The sequence below is a fragment of the Leptodactylus fuscus genome, chromosome 11, assembly GCF_031893055.1.
Source record: "Leptodactylus fuscus isolate aLepFus1 chromosome 11, aLepFus1.hap2, whole genome shotgun sequence".
NCBI classification, from domain to species: Eukaryota; Metazoa; Chordata; class Amphibia; order Anura; family Leptodactylidae; genus Leptodactylus; species Leptodactylus fuscus.
Window position 1 is genome coordinate 36,319,226 of NC_134275.1, and position 23,324 is coordinate 36,342,549.

At 43.6% G+C, this 23,324-nt stretch overlaps 1 protein-coding gene across 4 annotated transcripts; it reads left to right on the top strand.

The window, feature by feature from the left end:
* The first annotated feature begins 105 nt into the window (after positions 1-105).
* Positions 106-23,317, top strand: IKBKG (inhibitor of nuclear factor kappa B kinase regulatory subunit gamma). 4 transcript variants are annotated; one of them, XM_075259671.1, is made up of 15 exons: positions 106-232; positions 6,606-6,819; positions 9,436-9,674; positions 10,831-10,944; positions 11,537-11,629; positions 11,707-11,768; positions 11,850-11,903; positions 12,809-12,911; positions 14,218-14,336; positions 16,839-16,979; positions 20,686-20,782; positions 20,865-21,014; positions 21,622-21,755; positions 21,836-21,894; positions 22,845-23,317. In XM_075259671.1, exons 2-15 carry the CDS (start codon positions 6,636-6,638, stop codon positions 22,988-22,990), a joined length of 1,695 nt encoding a protein of 564 aa, XP_075115772.1. In that variant the 5' UTR covers positions 106-232; positions 6,606-6,635; the 3' UTR covers positions 22,991-23,317. The 4 variants fall into 4 exon arrangements, with proteins under 4 accessions (XP_075115772.1, XP_075115773.1, XP_075115774.1 ...); XM_075259672.1 differs by having other exon boundaries at positions 21,622-21,728; XM_075259673.1 differs by lacking the exon at positions 10,831-10,944 and having other exon boundaries at positions 22,845-23,316.
* The last annotated feature ends 7 nt before the right edge of the window (positions 23,318-23,324 follow it).

The following is a 23,324-nucleotide window of genomic DNA, read 5'->3' on the forward strand; positions in this document are numbered from 1 at the left end:
AGAACCAATCAGAACACAGGTAAGCATTCGCTGACCAATCAGAGGAGGGCATGCTAGGTATCAGGAGACTACATCGTATGATGGACAGGTTTATTTTCCCCACGTCCGTCCGCTTCAATGTAGAATCTTCCCCACTTCCGCTCTTGTCATTAATGTCATGAAAAAAAGTCCCTTCGTGATGACGTCATGAAGTTGGGAAGTAACACGGAAATAAGAGAGAAAACATCTGCAGGTAAGTGGCAGAGTCCTGGTTGTGTCACTTGTGTCTGTTCTAGCGTTGCCCCCTGGTAGGTGAGTAACGTGCTGTGTATTCTGTTCATTGTGTGTTTAGCCTCCAGAGGCATAGGGTGTAGTACTGGAGGCATTAGTAAGTGACCATCACAAGCTGAGCTGCAGTGTAAAGTATGGAGGAGAAGATATAGTAGCCTATGCACTAAACTTTCATACACACAGGGGACTTGAAGATCTTTGCTCTTATGAACAGTCTGTGCCCCAGCGATCAGACATGTCCCCTATTCTGTGTCTAGTGAGAAAACCTCTCACCCAACTTTCCCCATCTCCTGTATGGCAAATCGTCCCTGCCGTGTATTTCTGAATAACCTAACCATCCATTAGAGGTTAGCAGCAGCCTCTATTGGGATCACAATGACAGTCACCCAGCTTTCCCAGAAGTGGACAAAATCAAGATATAGCAGATGGAAAATTTTAACTGAAGCCCAATGATAGAGGTGACCATCGGGCAAAGTACAAGTATGTGAAGATCAGATGTCCTTAGTATTGCTCATGAGAGTTTTATTACATGTTGTAAATCGGTGGCGGATCCTTCCTTATAGAGAGGAGAGGGATCAGATCCCTACAGTGCAGCGGGAGGTGCTGAGGACAGAATTGGTGAACATCTCGCCTGCCGTGTCCATGACTGGTGACCTGAATAACTGCTGGGGTTTCCCATTGTAGACAGTGACAGCATATGACTAGTACATGCCATTGATATCTGATTGTTGTCATGGGGGGATAAATGATGACATCTAAGTCCATGTATAATAATTGTCTATTGTGGGAAAACATCCGTCAAACTGAGGCCACACTAGGAGTGAAAAATCTAGAGGGAACACTTTTACTTCTCCAGTCTGCTAAAGCCAAATCTGCAACAAAAACACAGCTTTTCTGCAATGTGTGGCCTCAGCCCTAAAATGATTAGTATTGGCTATCAGATCAGATCAGTTGGTGTTAGAGTTCCCTGATCCAGTGAGCGCCCAATTCCCTTCAATGTCTACCATTACTTTCAGTAGCGGCTGTCTAATATTATGGGGATTTTCCCAGGACTTGCATACTGTTGATCTTTCCTATAGATAGGTCATCAATATCTTATTTAGGGAGATTTGACACCTGGGACCTGCACAGATCAGCTGTTTGATGAAACCACAGCATTTGGACAAGCACTGTGACCCCTTCACTGAAATCCAAGCTCAGCAGTGTACATCGTACAGTGGCTACGCTTGGTATTGCAGCTTAGTTCCATTCACTGAATGGGACTGAGCTGCAAATGGGCCATGTCACAACAGAACAGAACATTGCTCACCAGGGAAGTGGAAGCAGCACTATCCCGAGTGCCTATGGTGCTGGGTTCACAGTTGTCTGACTCTCACTGATCAGATATTGATGATCTATCCTTAAAGGGGTTATCCAAGAATTTCAGTATTTTGGTGGTCACTTGGCGCGCTGGATCGAACAGCAGCAGTAGACATCAGGGCGCTGCGGACAGGTGAGTACTTTTGTTTTTTTGCTTCCCATTCCCCAACCACCTGCCTGTAAAATATCTCTGAAGTTGCGAACAAACTTGTGACCACGTGTTGAGAAGCCTTATCACGATGGGAGGAGTCCGCTTTTTATAAATCAGTGTAGGGGTTTATTAATATCTTGAAGGAAAGCACAGGAAGAGGGAAAATGTCCAAAATAACAGTCAATGTCTCATTAGCTTACATCTTCAGAGAAGTTGGGTTCCTCCATCTGGATATCTCGGAGTTACTGCTTGGTTCATGCTTCTTGTCATCTGGTTGGTGGACTTGGGCTGGTCACGACGTCCTTCATGATTGACCACCTGCCAGGGCCACCCACGCTGGTCTTCCCAACAACCCATGACATGTGTATTTCTTACTCATTTATATTCACATGAGAGGGGGTGTTACCTTCCAACTTATTGTTATGTAAGGAGATTTCTAAACTAGTATACTCTAACTGCACCCATGTACCCAGAATATAGAAGTGTGATGTCAGTGTATTAACCCTTAGTATGCCAAAGAATATTGTAAATGTATACATAATATTTAACACTGCCCAAGTACTGAAATTTTTGGACAACCCCTTTAAGGATAGTTCGTCAATATATGATTAGTGAGAGGCACTCTTTTAATACGTAATCCCTTTAACTCATCCCCCCTTCCTCCTACAGTTTTGATCTGAGCGAAGTGCATTACAGTTCACCCCAAGCAGGACAAATTCAGGGACTCTAACATTTTATTGGCTCTAACTCTAGAGCCACAATCTTGATCTGTGATTTAAGGTTAGGAATCTTGAAAGATCATGTGTGTAGCCCACATAGATTTAGAGATATGACTGGTTAAAGCGCAGCCATAAACTTAAAATCTGCAATAAAAAAAAAAAGTAACAATTTTGGGAGGGTTTTTGCAATTTTAGGCTGAGGCCCCACCTGAAACACTTTTATTTTTTTTTTTTATTTTTATTTTTTTTTAATTTGTTGCAGTTTCTTGAACCAAATTCAGGAGTGTATTGAGCAAAAGGGAGAAGTATAAGAACTTTCTATAAGTTTCCCATTTAAGCCATTCTTGACCTTGGCTCAAAAAAAAAAAAAAAAAAAGCAAAATTTGCAGCAAAAAAACGTTTCTTCAATGTGGGGCCTCAGCCTAAATGTGATCTGTCTGGGTCCAACACCCAGACCCTGCACAGATCATCTATTCTAGCATCTCCCGGGTACTGGAAGCAGCTAGTGGACAGGAGGCGCTGCAGCAGTTCCTCCACAGTGTCAAGTTAGGACCTGCCGATGTTCTGTCTATATGCGTCAATAGGGTATACATAGGCTCAGACCAAAGCAGACTGTGTTGGACACTGCAAACATGCAGCAATTTACAGTGCAATGCAATTGGATGGATTTTTCTAAACCTCCATCTGCAAACTGTGGGTTTTTTTTTTTTTTTTTGTTTTATGACCGCAGTATTCCCATTATGTAAATATTTCAGAGCTACTGTCACCAAGTAGGGAATGCTAAATAACATACATCATTGGATTCTCGCTGTTCCCTTGAACAAATTTTTGCTATGAAAACTAGTTCTGATTCTCCAAGTGGGCGGGAACCTTTTTTCATTGAAAAACATAAGGTTCCCACCCACTTGGAGAATTAGAGCTAGTTTATATATAATGTTCCTGGAGTCATATCATCTTGATGGGTGGACGGATTCTAAAAAGAAAAACACCAAATTGTTCAGGGGAACAGCAATAATCCAGTGTTGTATGTTACAGTTTTCTTATTGAAGACAGGTCCTCTTTATATCTGCAGCAAATCTGGATTGTGTGAATGTAGCCTGAGGTTTTTCTTATATGTTAGGTTGACTAATAGTGAAAATCTCCCTTACAACCACAACTCTCATCAGCCTTACCATAGTTGTGGACTACTTACACAGGATATGCCATCAGTGGCTGATAGGAGGGGACTTCACCTCTGGTGTCCTGATATTTCCCCTCACCTCCCATTTGGAGATTGGTGGGGTTACAACTGTCACTGTTATTGATCAGCGGATCAAGTGAGCACCATTTTCCCTTCAGAGGCCTGAGACGTCATGTTTATCGGTCACATGGTCTGTTCAAGTGAATGGGACTGAGTTGCAATACCAGGCACAACCTTTATACGAAGTATGGCGCTGTGACTGTCATTGAATGAGGGTGAATCACCTGTACTTCTAGTGACCTGAACTTCTCACTATGACCTAAGCTTGCGTCAGCAAAATTTCGGAGGGGTCTGGATCTCTAATATAGATTCTAAATTGTGGCTTTGTAAAATCATCAGGTCAGAGCTGTGGCGTCCATTAGGTAGGGCCTGTTTATTTTAAAGGCTGTTCCCCAACAGGACATCCTGTCTATATACTCAGTTAGTTTATGGCAGTGTATGAATAGAAACCTATTAGGTTGGAGAGCAAGAAGCCACCATTTTCTTCAGAAAAAGGCTTCTGCCATCTTGAAACACATATGTTGTTTCCCTCCTGTGTTGCCAGTGCGTCTTTCTGTACCCGTCCCTGTGAGGGTGTGTATTTCTCAGGAATGGCACAGCACTTCCCCTTCCTTATCTTTACGTGTGTACACAGCCATGTCATTGGCGTTGCTGCTGACGTTTCCATTACTTCTTGTATACTGGTTATATACTGTTCTGTACGATCAACCAGTGGTTATCACCCAATTCAGATCTCTTGTTTTTAGGCGAGTTGTCTGCAGTTAATTTCATTACATTTCCTTTCTAGTGGCCATCTTGTAAAATGGTGGCAGGCAGAGCCGCCATATTGGTTGTCACTTTTAAATCGACTTCAGCATATTTGCCCTTACTACAGCGGGGTGAGAATTAATAAAGACTAGTACACACCAGTCTTATTCAGTTCCCCAGCTGGCGTGAGAGGCACCTGAATTATTACGAGGCTTTGGTCCCTTAATAATGCAGGCGCACACCCGTGCCCCAGACATGAGGTCTACGCCAGTTAGGTGAATATTTCAGGTTTTTGTGGTGTGCTTTCTCATACATTTGTTGGACTAAGGCCTTGATCTTCACCTTGCTATGCCAACTTCTGTAAAAAGTGGTGACTGGGGCGCAGATGTACCCCCTGCTTGACGTGAGAAAGGGTGCATGCCAAAAATGTGCCACATTTGCACCCATCTACACCAGAAAACTGACATAGATGGGCTAATAAATTCCCTCCAGTGACCAGTGACCTTGTTACCATATTGCCACCAATATGGCTGCACTGTTGTCTCATTCATGAAAATGGCTGTCACAACATTATAAAAAACAAATCTATCTACCAATCTATGTAAGGACATGGGTCAGATCTACGGGATTGTCTAAAAGAAAAGCAGGTGATGTTGCCCATAGCGACCAATCTCACTGTAGCTGTCACTTTGGTGTAATTGGTTGCTGTGGGCAATGACAGCCATTTTTTTTTCAGACCGCTTTCTAAATCTGCCCCATGTTCTTACAAAGAAAGGCTCAATTTTTTTTTTTTTTTCTGTTATGTAACTCCAAAGGAATTTCTCTTATTTTCTCATTTTGAGCCCTGATTCCTTCTCGCCATTGGTTGCTAGTTCTTAAATTCTACTTGTAATCTCCATTAAGAGCACTCAGTGGGCGCCTGTCTCTGAGGACCAGTCGCCTCCATATATTACATGAACAGTCCATTGATTTCAGTGGTCACTATGTAATGCTTCAGGTCTCCTGTGGTGGCGCTACTGGGAACTCGCACACGTACTACCAGTCTCAGCAGCAGGTCATACCTGTGGACGTCTTCCTAGTCTCCTTGGCACTCCCTCGCCCTCTGTACTTCTGTCAGGCTCGGCCATGTTTATTGTTTCCTGTCCAGGCCTACGTACAGCACTCATCCGTGATTCCTGCGCTCCATTTCACTAGATGACTGTTTTACTACCTGTACGTGCCTCATTGCTGTACTATTTGTGGCCTTCATTGCTGTCCCTGGACATCTGCCATGTCTGTGGGCTGAAGCAGGAAGTGAATGCAGAAACCGGCATAGAAAAGTTAAACTGAAAGCAGACCTTATGAATGGCGGCCAGGCAGCGTTCTCCGTAGCCATATGAATCTATAAGATTATGGTGACTGAGCAAATGTCTGTTGGGCTGGCTGTACACAAGATAACGGCTGAATGCTTTCTAGGAGACAGGTATTCCTTATGACACTCCATACATTTGTACACTCTGCTAAACATGCATGTAAGTTCTCATTGTGACTGACATATTTCACGATACCCCATCTTCCCTCAGATCAAGAGGTTTAGTCGTATTAATATCCTTCTGCCTGATCCTTACCTCCGCAGACTCTGCCAAAGATATTTGTCTAGTCCTGGAAAAATAAGGGAGTCTGATGGAATCAATCGAATGTATATGGCCAACTATAGGCTACGTTATATTTATTTTACTCCTCATATAGCGCCAACATGTTCCACAGTGCTGTACAGATATTGTCATCACTTACGTAATTCACTATGTAGGAGTGTGTCCATCATGTTTTTTACATTGGAGTCTCGTCCGTCTGTGTCTGTTACTCTGCTGCAGTAATTTTCCATTGCTGTCATCCTATGACTGTATTAATAGTAGTGTGAACATAGCTTTAGTCATAACACATTTCTCTCCTGTGAACCATGTGGTGTTTTACCCCATGGTAGGTGCTCCAGCCGATGACCTATAGCTGTGTTCAGACTCTCTATCCCCCTATACTATGAGGTGCCAAGTAACGCCCTTGTGTGTAATTTCTGCAATCAATATGGCAGTCAGATGATGGTGATGGATTGTGCTCTGACTTTATTCTCTTTTACTTGCAGACTGGTGACCTGAATAGATTTGGGCAGTGAATGAGCGCCCTAGGGCAGTCCGCCAAGATGGTGCAACCCAATGAAGGCTCCGGTAGCAACTACACTCCTTTCGGTGCTGGAGGGCCTGGAGACCTGTCCTTGGGGAAGCCAGAAACCATTCCACCTGAAATATGTAACCATGAGGCCTTTCTACGATTGAGGGCTGAAAACCAGGATTTACGAGGTGAAAAAATATAGTCTTTACTCCCAACAACAATACAGCCTCTCATGTTATTATAGTATTGTATATGTTATAGATGCCATTACCTATAGATGTATACTGAACCCCCTTAGTTTACATATTTGGGTTGGTGGATTTAATATGGCATCAAATTATGCATATCCTTCAATGCCAGCTTTTGTTTGCTCCTGTATTGGCAAATTGTATCTAAGATTTCGGCCTCTTAAACAGGGCACAATGCCTGGTATCCCTTAAAGGGAATTAATATACCGTCAGTATCATCAGTGTGATATCTGGTACCACTGCCGATCAGCTGATTGAAGGAGTACGATGCTCAGGCAGCTCTGAAGCCACCTCTTAGTGGCTGAACTCGTGTCTATCAGTCACATGATTCTTCTGTAGCTCAGTCTCATTCAAGTGATTGGGTCTGAGCTGTAGTTCCAAGCACAACTGATATGCTATCAATTCCCGATAACGTTCTAGTGATCGCTGTGGATAGGAGAGAAGTGTATTTAGCAGCACAATCCTTTTAAATGGCAACTTAACCATTACTTGCCTGTCAAATCCAGTGCTGCAGCTCTGGTGGTCCTTGACATTCTCCACAGAGATGCTATGCTATACATCCACCTGACCCATCACTGCATGTATGGCACGTGACTACCAACACCAATGACTGGCTGCAGCACTCATGTCCCAGGAACAACCAAGGACCACCAAGAGGCGGAGCTAGATTTGATCACATTCGAAGTAGGTACTGTGATTTTGAGATATTTGTGGACAACCCCTTGGACTGTTTGGCTGGGGTATTCATTTCAACAAAGTGGTCGTACACTGATTTGAAATGCTTGCCGTAGAAAGGAGGAAACTGCAAGGTGCAAATAATACAGTGAAAGCTGCAGTCCCATATCCTCTAATAGGGCATATAGATGGGGTTAACCCCTTGGTAATTTACTTAAGATGAGTTGCACCTCCTATAAGTATTCCCACTGAAGAATTCTATAACTGGTCCCTTTCCATCTTGAAATGGCTGATAACAGGAAATGATAGACTGCATTCCACTGTAAAGCGATTGTAGATAAATCCTTTGGGAAATTCTGGGCAGCAATGGTGGAGAGTCATCTGATTCAGACTTCCTTGTTTTGTAATCTTGGACATATACAGTGTAGTGTGTTCTATTGGAAAGTCCAGTGTTGTAGTGGAGAGTGAAAGAAAGCTGGTTGGCACAGCAGTTCAAGGGGAAACTGTCAGCAGGGTTGGTGATTGTAAACCACCAGCATGTCCTTATGCACCAGTGGGTTAGTTTTGCAAACCACCTTGTGCCATGTTAGTGTCGAAGTCCTTTCTGTGCCATGTCTGTCCGCCACAGGGGTGATGAAGCGTACTGACCTCAGCTTCATTGGTGTGATGCACATGTGTCAGCCAGCAGTCTGATGAGAGTCACAGACCCTTCTCATATGTTAGCCTTTCATTAAAGAACAGACATGGCATAGATATGCCTGTTGTTTAGTGTTCCCAAACCTGCTGACAGGTTCCCTTTTAAAGGGGTATTCCATAAATGTATGATACAGAGAGACTCTTGCTTTCAAAATGGGGGAGCCTACTGACCTACCTGAAGAAGCAGCCACTAACTTCTAAAGGCAAACACAATTCAAATGTGAACATATCCAGCCTCTTCATGTACATTCCTTTTAAACAGGTTGTCCAAGAACCATGCTTAACGGTCAGTGATCACCTATCCACAGGCTGGAACTTCAGCATTTGATTGGTGGGGGTCCAACACCAAGACCCTTCACTGATCAGCTGATTCATCTTACAGAAGCTGTTTACAAGGTATATAGCTGAGGCAGTTCTGCTTCCTTTGACGTGTATGGAGGCTACTGTTTGTACCAGTTTTACCCCTAGATTGTAAGTCTCCATATACTGCATACAGCTTCCATCTCTATTTGTTGTGGTTGTTACACCCATAACGGCAGCTCTTCTCCCATTCACTTAAATAGGAGCAGGGCTTCATTCTGTCCTATACCTTGTATGTATCTTCCATCTGATGGTTGGTGGTTCAACACCTGGATCCTTCACCAATCAGATAATGATGACTTCCTGTGGATAGGTAATCTGAATCCATCCTGCCTGAGTATTCGACAATCTCTTTAATTGATAGCCAGTGCCTAAAAGATAAGTGGACAGTGTCTAATGTTATGGTTCCAACTACTGGGACCATCCACCTCCCCCCCACACCCATTGTTCACTAAAACTGAAGTACCTGAGTACCCCTTGTGTGGTCATCTCTCCAGCCACTTCTATATGATGGATGGAATACTATGGGCTATCTTCATCAGTCCCATAGAAGTGAATGGAGCCATGCATGTCCTCCATCACTCTATATACATGGGGCACTAGAATATTCCAGTGGTTGAACCCCCAGCGATTAGACTCAGATTCCCTATCTTATGGCTAGTGTATAAATGTTATTAGCAAGTAAACCCCTTTATGGACCACTGCAGGTAAAACCTATACTTTGTATTCTGCCTAGTGCAGCATCTGAGGAGGTGATGCATGACCCTTTCCTTCCTGGACCACCCTTTACACCCCTCTGAAGACCATTTGCTTTTTCCTCCACAGTGGCCTTAGAGCAGAGTAACGCCATGCTCAGGAAGAGACACGGCGAGATGTTGGAGTTCCAGGAGATGCAGAAGAAGGACCGGGAGTTCATCATAGTTAAGTTCCAAGAAGCAAAGAACTTGGTATTAAAGTTAACAAAGGAGCGGGATTCCTTACAAGATCAACTTGAAGAAGTGAAAAAACAGCTAATGATGGTGGCGGCCAAAAGTGAGGAGCTCATGGAGGATGGACAGACTGAGGTTACTACCTCTTACTCACTACTTCTGTTACTGTGCTTTTCTGTACACCTGTTGCCTACACATAGTCCATGCAGCCATTTAGTAGACTGCAACCTGTCATAGCAGCATCTCTCTGATCAGCTGAAGCCTTTGGTAACCACTACGGGCAGCCACAAGTTTTAATATAAAGGGCCATTCACCTCACATTTTTATTTATTTATTTTTTTCCTTCAGTTGAGCAGACATGTTTTGTAACAGAAAAAAACTTGATAAAACGTGCTGCTCAGCATTCCCATAGACTTCTGTTGGTAAAACTTTACATTTACCGGCATGTCGAAGGTAAATCTGTAGCATACCATACTTCTTTTTTTTTTTTTTTTTTTTTTTTTTTTTTTTTTTTTCTCCATAAAAATGAATGCATGTAGACGTGACCACTATGGTCCAATCATAGGCCTTAGTGGTGACCCAGGGGCATGTGGCTTCATCCAGGGGCCAGAAGAAGCAGCCAGGGGCGGTTGGATGGGAGGAGGGTTGAGGCAAGGTGAGTATTGTGGTTGGATTTCCTTCTCCACCCCTGGGCCCCTAGCTAATGGGGAAGGGGAAGTACCGAGGCATACAAAATCCCAGGTCAAGTAACTTCACCAATGTTAGTGTATTGCTTTATGTTTATTGTGCCTGTATGTTCTCTTAGGCCAGTGGAATCCACTGCAAAAATACCGTCTGCCATTCATTTCATTAGGAGACATACTTAATTTACCAGTAGCTGAAAAAAATCCTCCAATGGAAAAAATAACCCTGCTCGATCATTGCTCAGCAGTGTCAGACCCCACTAATCCTCAGTTGATGACCTATCCTAAGGATAGGTCATTTATTAATAATTCTGGGGTCCTCTGTGTATTTCTACAAACGTGGCATACTAATATGAGCTAACCTCAAAGTTCTGTCTGGTGCGAATGGTCTGTGTACCCGAGGCTGCTCTGTCCTGCTATCTGTATATTGCAGGTGTCTTGCTGCAGCTCAGGATAAAAGACAATTGGCACCATTATTCAGTTTCCCTCTTGGGGGCGCTGCTGCTTTCCTTGGTAATTTCTCTGTTCAGCTCTAGCCATGTCGCTCTCCCCTCTGCCTCGCTCCTCGGGCTTGGCCCCTGCCTGACTGATGTGCTGTATGTCATTAGGCTAACACCAGCCCTGGGAGCTCAATGTCCTCCTGTGAAACTCTGACCCAAAGTATCTGCGAAACGCTGAGAGAGACAGCACGAGATTACGCGGGGCCACCCCGAGCTGAGCAGGTGAGACCAAGTCCTTGTGTCTGTGACACAGCTGATGGGAGGCATAGAGGTATGTCTCTACAGGGCTGTCAGTGTCAGACTGTGATACACTGACCCTATTGACAAGTGGATTTTCATTGTATTAATATATTTCCAGGAGGGATAACAGAGGAACATCTGAGTTACAGCAGTTTGAGCTGATATGAGTGGGTTCTGGGCATTGAATATATGTATAAGTCATGCAATATCCCTTTTAAATGGGCTGGATGAGATTAGAATAAAGGTCTGCCTACTTTCCAGAAATGGCACCACTATTGTCTAGTATTGCATTTAAGCCTTATGGAAGTGAATGCAATACCAAACACGGCCTATGAACAAGAGTGGCGCTGTTCCTTAAGGAGTAAGAAACGCCAGACGTCTTTGTATCCAGCCCCTCATCCATGATTCTGTCCACTCCTACAATCCTTTACTTGATGCCAGTCCCCTTAACCCCTTCCGTGACAGGAAGCTGAACACGTCATCCGGTATTTGCTGTTTTTGATTGGTCTTGTATATTATTTCTCCTTCCCCTGGGATATTCTGCCATGTTTTTCTGCTGCTTGATATCATAAAGAATCTGCAAAGGTTGATGGAAGCGAACCTGAAACTGGAAAAGGAAAGAAATCGCATCATGGACTCTGCAGCTACAAATGGGGTCAGAATGCGGGTGAGGGATCAGTAATTAGGCTCGCTGGCGGCCATCTTGTTACCCACTGTGGTCTGATGACTCTTGTCTGGTTGCAGGAGGAACCTGAAGTCAGGAAAATGCCAACAGAAGTAAATGTCCTGCAAGGTGCAGGGTGCAGGTAGTGTCCATTGCTGGTGGAATTTCTACCTTCTTTGTTCTTTTTGTATCTTGTACATCGCTCACAATCTTCTTGTTTCAGAAATGAAAAAGCTGAGCAAGAATTCCAGGAGAAGCTCTGGGAGGCCGAGAGACAGTGAGTATCTTTTTTGTAAGTCGTCCAGGATTAGAAAAATGTCTTTCTTCTATAAACAGAGGATCACCTGTCTACAGGTTACGTGTGGTATTAACTTATCCCCCTTTAGCTCAACACTCCATGCTGCAGTACCAGAGACAACCCAAGGACAGGTGTGGCGCTGTTCTTGGAAGAAAGCATCCATGTTTTTTTAATGCTTTTTATCTACCTATAGTGTGTAGTGTAGTAAGGCATGCTTACCAGCAGAGGGAATAAGTTTCTGTGCAGACTCCCGAGTGGCTCATAAGGCCATGTCATGTAGTGTTACACTTGGTGTAGGATTTGGGGTTATTTTGTGCCTACATTTGGCATGGGAGAGATACCGGGGTGTAGGCTGAAAGTATCTATAGGTACCCATTAACCCGACATGTTCCAAGAGTGTCCCTTTTGGCCATGGTGTGCATCGGCATTCCGTTTTTGGAGCATGAATACTGTAGTAGACCGTGTGATTTCATATAATGGCATGCATTAAAACTGCGTATACCATGTGGTATGTATTTTAGAAGGTTTTGCTTTGATATTAGGAACCTAAGGCAGCATATCCCACTCTGCAGTAGTGTATACTGGAGGGATGGCTATAGCAAATGTTACCTTGGGGTTGTCCAAAACTATGATAACTAAGCTCCACTTCCTCTTCTCCGGTCAGTGACATCATGTCCGCTATTCACATGGCCATTCTGCAGCTCAAATCCCAATCAAATGAATGAGTCTGAGCTGCAATGCCAAGCACAGCCACTATACACTGTGTGGCGCTGTGCCTGGTATGTAATGAAGAGGCTGCGGAATCCATGTCATGTTACTAAGGGCAGGTTTGGGTGCCATGGGGTTACTGTATACAGCTAGTAAAGCTTCTCTCTCTCTTGCAGGAACAGTCTGCTTCAAGAACAGCTGAAAGAGCTGAGAGAGGAGGTGGTAAATCTGACACATCACCTGACCGAGCAGGGGGAAGAGGCGCAGCGGAAACTGCAGGTACAAGGCATTAGTCTGTGGCTTATAGTAAAAATCCTGGACTCACTTGTGTGTAGGATCACATTGATCTTGACCAGTAGATCATTACCCAACGTGTCTACTGGAGTCTGTTTGCTATATACAGTAGATGAGTCTCCTATACCCCCTTCATATATACCCTTTTGCTTACTGTTTTGCCTAGAATTGCATGTCAAGACTACTTACCTAACATCCAGTGTGTCTGAGTATTGTATGGACAGCAGGCAAGGTTGTACAGTAGATAGAGGCTTTATGATGGGTGTATTAGTATTATTACCCAGGACTATGATTGATTCAATGGCCTCTAGTGGCTTTGTTTGGTATTGCCACTCGACCTTGTTCATATCAATGAGAATTTGGCGGTAGTATGGCCATGTGACTGATGGACAGGAAGAGGAAGTGAAGCTCAATCTCCTAGTACCAAACAATACCTTAAGTAGAAATATTTAAAGAGGACCTTTCATGTCCTCATGAAAGTGTGCATTTATATACCGCTAGAAAGCCGATCACTTCGGCACCGATCTCTCCCCACTGTCAGAAGAGCGTTCCTCATAGCGCAGCGTCATCGCCCCCACTGACAGTACAAGGCTATGTTAAGAGTACTGTTGGTGGGGGGAAGGGGCGTTCCTTACAGCCCAGCGATGACCTCCCCTATTTCCTCCCCCCCCTTCCTTCGACAGTGCTCTTAACATAGCCTTGTACTGTGAGTGGGGGTGATGACGCTGAGCTATAAGGAACACCCTTCTGGCAGTGAGGAGATATCAGTGCTGAAATTAACGTCACTGATATCTCCTCCACTGGGGCACATGCCGAGAAGTCCGACAGTGTGCTGAATTCATGAGGACATGAAAGCTCCTCTTTTAAGGAGTTGTCCAGGATTTAGTTTTATTGCCTATCCTTAGGATCCATCATAAATATCTGATCAGTGGTGGTTTGACAGGTGGCTCCCATGCCCGATAAGGCTCTATTCACATCATGCTTATCATATAGTACAGGCTTCAGAAGCATGCAGGGGCTGTCTGTCTGCCCGCCAATCGGATATTTATACCCCTTAAATATTTCTACTTAAAGGTGTTGTCAGGGACCATGATATTGAGCTCCTTCCTCTTCTCAGGCTAGTGACATCATGTCCATCGGTCAATCCCTTTAAGATTATAGCACATATATAGATCATACTTCACTATTGAGCACAATTTGCACTTTATGTAGACCATGGAGGACGGATGTATCTTATACAACCTGTTATCCTTTATGTATGTGGTTATTGATATTCATCTTTACCTTCTAGTTACTGGCTGAGGAGAAGATGTCTGTAAAAGCTCAGGTGACATCGCTGCTGGGGGAGTTACACGAGAGCCAAAGGAGTCTGGAGGTTTCTACACAGGAGAAAAGAAAAGCAGAGGAAAGGTAAGGAAATACTGGGGACACAGGACTCTGTTCTTAAAGGGATTGTCTGTATTCTCAGGATCTCCTAACTATGACCCAGAGAAGGGGGGCTGATAGATGTTCTCTAGGATTTTAGAAAATGGGCTCCCTGCAGGCAATGTAATAAAATAACAAAATATCGGTTATTCTGGTAACTTTTTTTTTTAATAGGCCAAATAACAGGATACATCAATACAAAACCATTTCTATTATAGATCATGTTTAAATTCAGCCTCGTTGATCTGATTTATTTTCAGTTCAGTGACCTCCGCTGTGACGTTTCGATTGCAGGCTCACTACCCCTCCCTGTGACCAGAAAAGCCAGCAAACGCAGCATCACAGCATCTTGTTAACTCAGATGTGGAAGTCATTTGTTACATGTGATTTCCCTAGGTCATTAATATCAGATCAAAGGGGGTCCAACACCCAGCACCCCTGAGTGGCTGCAGCACGTGTCCAAACCCAAGCCCAGTGCTATATATTGTATAGTGACCATGTTTGGTATTGCAGCTTAGCTCCATTCACTTGAATTGGGCTGCACTACAAACCTGCCATGTAATCAATGAATGGGAAGAGGAAGTAGTAGCTCTGAACAGCTGGTTGGTACCTGATACCCTCACCAATCTAATACTGATCACCTGTCCTATAGATATAGAACCATGATGTTTTTTTGCTTTGTTTTGGGTTTTTTTTTGTTTTAAATTGTTTTTATTTCTATAAAAGATCAATAAAAATGATCTGATCAGTCATAAGACCCAGAAAACCCATTTTAAAGAGGACCTTTCACCATTTCTACCAACCCCAGTTGTTAATAGCTTCTGCTCCGCTGATTCCAGGACAGTTTTTTTTTTTTTTTTTTTATTCTCTAGCCCCCACTGTTCCTGAGTAGAGATGAGCGAACACTATTCAAAACAGACGTTTCGAATCGCACGCTCCCATAGAAATGAATGGAAGCGGCCAGCACGCAGACTTTACCGGCCGCCTAGCCTCCTCGCGTGCCGGCTACGTCCATTCATTCGAATAGTGTTCACTCATCTCTATTCCTGAGCAATCAATACTGTTAGTTTTGGTGCTTGATTTTGCCATTTAGACTCTGTATTGTCAGGAGGGTGGTGTCAGGCAGGAGCAGACAAGGGGTGTGATTCTGAGTTAGGAGCAACCCCCCCCCCCCAACTGCGCTGGAATCAGTGGAGCGGTGACTATTATCAGATGCCAAGTATGCAAATTGGTGGAAGTGATATAAAGTCTTCTTTAAGTAAAAGCTGCTACCCCTCTGGCAGTACCTGCATGATTTGTTCAGCCATTCATTTGTCTTCCTGCGAGAGATATATGTAATAATAATAATAATAATACATTTTATTTATATAGCGCTAACATATTCCGCAGCGCTGTACAATTTGTAGGGTTCAAATACAGACAGATACATTACAAAGAAAGTCATTTCACACAATGGGACTGAGGGCCCTGCTCGCAAGAGCTTACAATCTATGAGGTAGAGGGGGTGATACAAGAGGTAGCAGGGGCGGTATTGCTTATGCAGAGGTCAGACACTTTTGTAATAGAGGTGACTGTCATTACACAAACATAAAACTTTATGAGCCGTCAACTGTCGTGTCCTGTAACATGTGGATGGAGCTTGGACATTATAAAGTTATCCTGAGATGGCCTCATATCATGTGGGGTAATGTGGGAGCGGGGACAGAGGAGGGTTAAGGGTCTACGTTAGACATTGTGATAGGCTTGTCTGAAAAGATGCGTCTTTAGTTTGCGTTTGAAGCTGTAGAAATTGGGAGTTAATCTGATTGTCCGGGGTAGAGCATTCCAGAGAAGAGGTGCAGATCGGGAGAAGTCTTGTATACGAGCGTGGGAGGTTCTGATAATAGAGGATGTAAGTGTTAGGTCATTGAGTGAACGGAGAGTACGGGTTGGGCGGTAGACAGAGATGAGGGAGGAAATGTATGGAGGTGCAGCATTATGGAGAGCCTTGTGGATGAGAGTAATAACTTTATATTTTATTCTATAATGAATAGGCAGCCAATGTAGCGATTGGCACAGACCAGAGGCATCGCTGTAGCGTCTAGCCTGATAGATGAGCCTGGCCGCTGCATTCAGAATAGATTGTAGAGGGGAGAGTTTAGTGAGGGGAAGACCGATTAGTAAGGAGTTACAGTAGTCAAGGCGAGAATGAATCAGAGAGACAATAAGTGTCTTTAGTGTATCTCTGGTGAGAAAAGGGCGTATTCTGGAGATGTTTTTGAGGTGGAGGTGACATGAACGTGAGAGTGATTCAACATGAGGGGTGAAGGAAAGGTCTGCGTCATATGTAGTCAATCCTGGGAATAGACGCTGATGGGCAGGGGTTTCAGGGACCAGACCGGTGGTAACCACCTGGTCTCCAGGTCACATATTGCTAGAGAGCCTGCAGATATCCCAGTCGCAGTGTTATGTGCCTGAACGAAACTTATAAGATCTTTCATTTTGCAGCCTGCGGAGTGCACAAGAGCAGCAGCGAGAATGGGAGGCTCAGATGAAGCAACAGTTACTAGAGCTGGACCAGCATAGACTCCAAGTGCAGAATCTGGAAACGGCCCTGAAGCAGGAGAGACAGAATGCCAGGGAAGAGATGTAAGTGCTCAGCCGTACCGTGTACAATGCAGGAGACCCTCCATATTATGTGTATTCTGGGCAATAACTATGTACAGTACAGATGCATCCTATAATGGAAGGATCTGCATCTCTTCTGTACTGTAGATTCCCTCCTGTGTTTGAATTTACAAATGCTAAAACAAATTACTAACGAAAATAGACAAGTGTGAATAAGGCCTTAAAGGTGATTGAAAGAGGCTGCATGAAATTCTAATATTGTAGCGGCCTTCTTCCAGAAATCCTCTTGTCAATCCTTTTCAAGCAGTATTGACTACTGCTCATGGACAAGACCAGTGCAGTTTGTGGAATAAAGCTGCCATGTTTTTCTAATCTTAAACCGTCACATTAATAAAATAACCTATTATAAGTGTGTTATGGCCTTGCATAAGATGGTGGTAAGGCAATTTGGTGCAGTTTGGCAGGGCCTGTATGGAAATGCTGGGTAATAGGAGCTGCTCCTATTACGTGAAAAGATACATGTCCACCTCCGACTTCTGAAACCCTGAGGCTGTTGCAGCCTCTGATTGATGCAGGGTCTGTGTTTTTGACTTTGATACATCATATTCTGTGAATCTATCTGGTGGATAGATCATCAGTATGAAAAATTGATTTATGGCTGGAAAATCCCTTTAAGGCTAAGTGGAAACGCGGTTGTTTTTTTTTGCAGATTTTGCTGCAGATTTTTGAGCCAAAGCCAAGAATGGCTACAAAAGGCAAGGGAGTATACAGGAAGTTCTTATACTTCTCCCTTCTGCTCAATCTACTCCTGGCTTTGGCTCAAAAAATGCAAAAAAACTGCATTTCCACAACATGGGTCTTCAGTCTAACTCTGCAGGTACACAGATGGTGTGCAGCTGCAGTAATGGGGAGACGGCAGTCAGTGACAGCCAGAGTCCCAATAGGTAAGCTGCCCCGATGCTTCCTCCACCTGGATAGAAGTCTTTTGATCACCTGGTGGTTAGTTGCTGGGTGAAGTATCAGACAAGGATGCTCCCTGTCACTCCATTGAAGGTGCTGCTGTCTCAGTGGCCTGACCCGCAGCAGGACCTGGATTACAGCAAAATGCTGGTGCACGCTTGTTATAAACTAAACCAGCTTTCCCCATGAATGTGCAAGGTGCAGTACTCACTCACTGTACTTTATGGGTTTTCCAGGACTTATTCATTGATAGGTCATCAATTTAAAGATGGGCAGGGGTCTGAGATCCGGGCCCTCAGAATAATCGGCTGTTTGAATAGGCCGCAGTGTTTGCCTGAGTACTACAGCCTCTTCAGTACTTACTAAGCACAGTGCTGTAATTTTGAGCAATTGCTGCACTTGATATCACTGATGAGCCCATTCACTTGAATGAGACTGAGCTACAAACAGTCCATATGACCAATGAACATGACATCATGTGGCCTATGAAGTGGTGCTCAGGGAGTGTTGCTACCACTTCACACAGCTGATACTTAGGTGTCCGGACTTAGGACCTCCACAGATTTTGATGAGCTACATAGTAAGGATGGGTAATCAAAAAAAAAAAAAAAGTCCAAGAAACCCCCATAACGGGAATGGTTGCGAGTACTGCAGATGTGTCCCATGAATGGGGCAATGCTCACAAATGCTACAATTTAACAGTACAGTGAGTTAACACGGTGGCTTGTCACAGAGAAACGGCTGATTTGCAGGAGACTCTGGCAGTCAGACCTCTGACAATCTCAAATTGGTGTCAAATTTGGAAAAAAAAAACTGGGTAGCCCCTCTTTAAATCCCAATTCTCCTAAATCCAGGACTGTATGAGACGTGCTCTACATGTAGCCCTCCTGTTGTTCCAGGGGATTCTGCTCCTTTTCTTCCGAGTGTGAAGGTTCCTTCTGGACGTCCTGCTGCACTTTCTGCAGCGCCCTCTTCTGTTGAGGACTGTTTTGACTACATTCACTGTCTTTTCTGCGTTGTTCGTTCATATAGATGGTTCTAAATGATTTTACAATTCCTTCACTCACTTCCTATTTTATTCAGTCTTTTAAGTATAACACAAGAAAAAGCAGCAAATTGTGCACAAGGTTTCTGCCCATCAGCCGCTGTGCCACGCCATGAGGCAGATGGCATGAGTAGTAGATTACACATTCATCACACTATAAGGAAGGGCTTACACAGGACTGGAAAAACTTGGCTGCTTTCTTCCAAAAACAGTGCCACATCTAGCTACAGGAGGCATGGGGTATTGCAGTTTTACCCTAATGGAGATGAGCTGCAAGACTAGACCTGTAAACTGGTGTTGATGCCATAAAGTAGCCATGTTTGCCTATTCCCTTCAGGCCCCATAAACCTGCACCAGGTCTAGTCATTCAGTACTATGTAATTCACAGGCGTGCTGAAAACACAAACACACAATTTATTCATGAGCACTTGGGTGTAGCGGTCTCTTATCAGATTCATAAGACACACACACACACTTTATTCATGAGCACTTGGGTGTAGCAGTCTCATCAGATTCATAAGAGAGAGAGACACACACACGTGTGTATATATATATATATATTCATTCATTCATTCACGAGCACTTTTGTGTATAGTAGTCTCACACCCATAGAAATGTGGTTGTTTAAAGGGGTTTCCTGGGGTAAAAATAATGATGCCCTATACTAAGAATAGGCCATCATTATCAGATTCATGGGGTCTGACATAGCCATCTTTCACATGTGCTCAACAGTGGAGGTGCCAGGTGTAATATATTAGTATAATTTAGTGAAAAATACTTTTTTCTCCACTTAGCTCTCTTCCTCCTTCCCTTGTCAAACTGAAACCTCTGCTGAATCCAAACAAGATGGACTGGATTCACAGCGGTCAGATTACACAAGTCTGTGGAGGAAGGAGCTAACTGACTTAGCATATACAGACTAAGCCTAAAGCTATATACACGAGTGTCACCCGGCAGCATTAAATTCAGTGTCTGTAAAGAATGGGGGCTATTCACATAACTGTTGTTTTGACGATCCATTGTAATAGACTGTCAAAAAAAAATAGGTCATCTCCTATTTTTGTCTGTGTTCATTTTCTCTCCATAGAACTTGGTCATCTAAATGTATCTTAGTGCAGCTAAATTGGAAGTTTCTATCTCACCCCAATTGTTCTCATTTCAGTACAGGCCATTATTTCTCTGTAATGTCCTAGGTGGTCCTGTTGATGCTACCAAGTAAGAACATGTTCACATGTATCCTGCTTGAATGGAGCAGTGTTTAAGTATGCATGCTGCTGCTCCATTCAAATTCAATGGGGCTGTCGAAGATGGCTGACAGCTGTACTAGTTTTGTAGTCTTTGAATGAAGTGGTATAGAGCATGCTTGACCACCACTCATTGTGGACTCTACGTGTTTTCCTGATTGCTTGAATTCCCCACAATCTACCAGTGAATAAGGGATAGTGTATTGATAGAATATGCCTTAAAACGGGTTGTTTGGGACTATATTGATGTCTTTGGTAACATCACTACTTACTAAGCACTGCCCCGTAAATGGTATAGAGGCTGTGCTTGGTATTGCAGCCCAGTGCCGTTCATTTGAATGGGACCCAGCAGCATGGCCATGTGAAGAAAAAAAGTGGCGCTTAGTATCCTAGTCCTGGACTACCCGTTTAAGTAAGGATTGTTCACCTTGACCATCACAATGTGTCCTGTGTCTAACACAATATACTTTTGTTCTAGGCGGAAGCTGGCCCAACTCCAGTCTGCATATCACAAGTTATTTCAAGAATATGATCTCCACATCAAGAAAAGCATTCATCAGGAAAAAATGAGTGATGTGAGTATAGGCCGACACACTCCATATTTCTTGTGGCTATTGCTGGAAGCTTATGGACTTTGACATAGGTTTCTATCTTTAGAGCTTTGAAGTTCAGATTCAAGATTTAAAACAGCAGCTTCAGGAGGCAGAAGAAGCGCTCGTAGCCAAGCAGGATCTCATAGACAAGCTCAAGGTTGAAACAGATGAGCAAAAAGGGCTAAAAGAAACCGTAGTCGTACTCAAGGCTCAGGTAAGCCACCCCAGATTGGGGACACTAACAGTTAGTACCCCTTAAGGCGAAAACTGATCAGCAGCTAACACATTTTGTGTAGCTTCAATCGGTACGCCACACACACACCCCAGAGTATAATATGCTGAGGCTCAGGGAAGGTGATCAGACATAAAATACAGGGTTACTCCCAACTTCTTTGGGTCTTCTGACCGATGCCAGGGACTACTGAGGCCTGTGATTGGACCTTAGTGGACATGTGAGTCATATAGCATTGCAACGTTTGTGTCGGTCATGACACCACGTGACCACTGAGGCCCAGTCACATGGCTCACATGTCAGCCAGAAGGCCCGAAGAGAACAGTGAGGTGAGTAAGATTACTCTTTAGGTTTCCTCACTTCCCTGGGCCTTATACTGAAGTGTTCTCACAGTATAAACATTTAGATTCAGGCATGTTCAGTTTGAATGAAATTGCTATGCAAACCCAACTTGTACTATTATAAAAGGGGCGTGACCTAAATAAGTCATTAATTGCACTTGAGGTAAAATCCCCTATTAATTATGATTTGGGTCGTAATGACCCAGCCCTAGTACAGTCACTGTCATCTGATAACATTTCTTACACAGGCAGAAATATTTCGAGCAGACTTTCATGCAGAACGTGAAGCGCGGGCGAGACTTCATACAGAGAAGCAGAAGCTGCAGGAACAGCTGGATGAACTACTGCGAGAAAGGTTGAGGAATGAATCTGAAGGGGCCAGGTCTGTCTGTGTCCCGGCTATTGTCTGCTGTTATGTTTCGTGATCGTCGTCTTAACTTTTTTTTTTTTTAATATACACAGGGCTAGAATTGAAGAGATGAGGAACAGACATTCTGACACTTTACGTCCAAGTATGCCTGGTAAGTGATGAATCCGTAATATCATTCGTGAACCTATTTCCATAGGTAAGCCTATTAGGACATGCCAGAGGCAAAGTATAAGGTTTTTACACAGACAATATACTGCACTACTAAAAGTAGCGGTGTATTATATAAGGGATCAAACAAGGACATGTGCCAAAAAAGAAATAACCCATAATTCACCATACTATAAAAACGGGAAAGAGGGTAGATTTGAGACCAACGATCTTTACGATGTCTTCACCACCAGAGCATTTGCCTACTTTTGATGTTTGCTTCATCATAAATTGGGAATGTCACCCTGTGGGCTATGTGCCTACTCTATAGTCGCCATCAGCTTTTAGCTGATGTAGATTTCTGGTACAATTCATGCTAGAAACCTATTGAAAGTGCTAAATCTGCATGTTCAGAAAATGGTAGACGCCACCAATTGCATGGTTATCTATAACAATGATCATGGGTAGATGCTGGAGACAGAAGTCCTGATCAATAGCAACCTGTGAATGCACTGTGGGGTGAACAACAAAGGCACCCCCTCCCCCTCCATACCTAATGTCCACTATAGAGCCAATATCAACTTAGTGTTCTAAAGCTCCTCAGAAACTTTTGTAAGAAAGATCAGACATATTGAATTGTAATATATCCAATCCTTATTTGGACTTCCTGTGGTACTTTCAAGATGTGTGTGATTCTCCAAGGTATTAGACTCTAAACCCCTCCCACGGTAAGCCTTAAAGGTTTCCATTTTACCTTCAACAGTAACCGGGTAAATACACTGTTCATCCAGAGACCCCCCTACCCCTTCCCCCAACACTGTTGAACAGTTCTGGTTAGAGCAGCTGCCTGTTCTCTCTTTATGGGAGATGAAATACCTGAGCATATATACTGTATAGCCTAGTTAAGTCCTTTAAGGTATGCCTATCACTTCTTCTACCTGTTTTTCTTTTTAGGGATGTACCAGCCACCATATGCTACCCCACCGCCTCCTTCTATCCACCCTTTGGTAGAGCGGCAAGAATACTGTTGCCCCAAATGTCAGTACAAAGCACCAGACATGGATACTCTGCAGATACATGTAATGGACTGCATACAGTAACTCCCAAACACTATGGACTGTTGCTCATATAGGTTATGAATGGAGAACATGGAACGCTTAACAAATGCACTTACCTGACTGTGTACACTGAAGCAATTTTACTATCTGAAGGATGATTTTATGTTTAGGGGGTGGGCTAACCTCAGTTTATGACTGTACAAAAGTTTTAATCGTTTTGCTTAAGTTGAATACAAGTGTCAGAGAATGCTCTTCGGAGGGAATGTCTCCACTGCTTCTATGATCATCCCAGAAGGAAACCCATCTCCTGCAGATCTTACCTGTATGTTCCCCTGTTAAGTGTTTTATCAGTGCCTCTGTGTAAATAAAATCTGCT

Bases quoted from the DNA above. Each gene is read 5' to 3' on its own strand.
- IKBKG (XM_075259671.1), top strand. From the start codon at position 6,636: ATGAGCGCCCTAGGGCAGTCCGCCAAGATGGTGCAACCCAATGAAGGC. The intron at 21,015-21,621 runs GTAAGCCACCCC...TTTCTTACACAG, and splicing joins TAGTCGTACTCAAGGCTCAG to GCAGAAATATTTCGAGCAGA. The intron at 21,895-22,844 runs GTAAGTGATGAA...TTTTCTTTTTAG, and splicing joins TTTACGTCCAAGTATGCCTG to GGATGTACCAGCCACCATAT.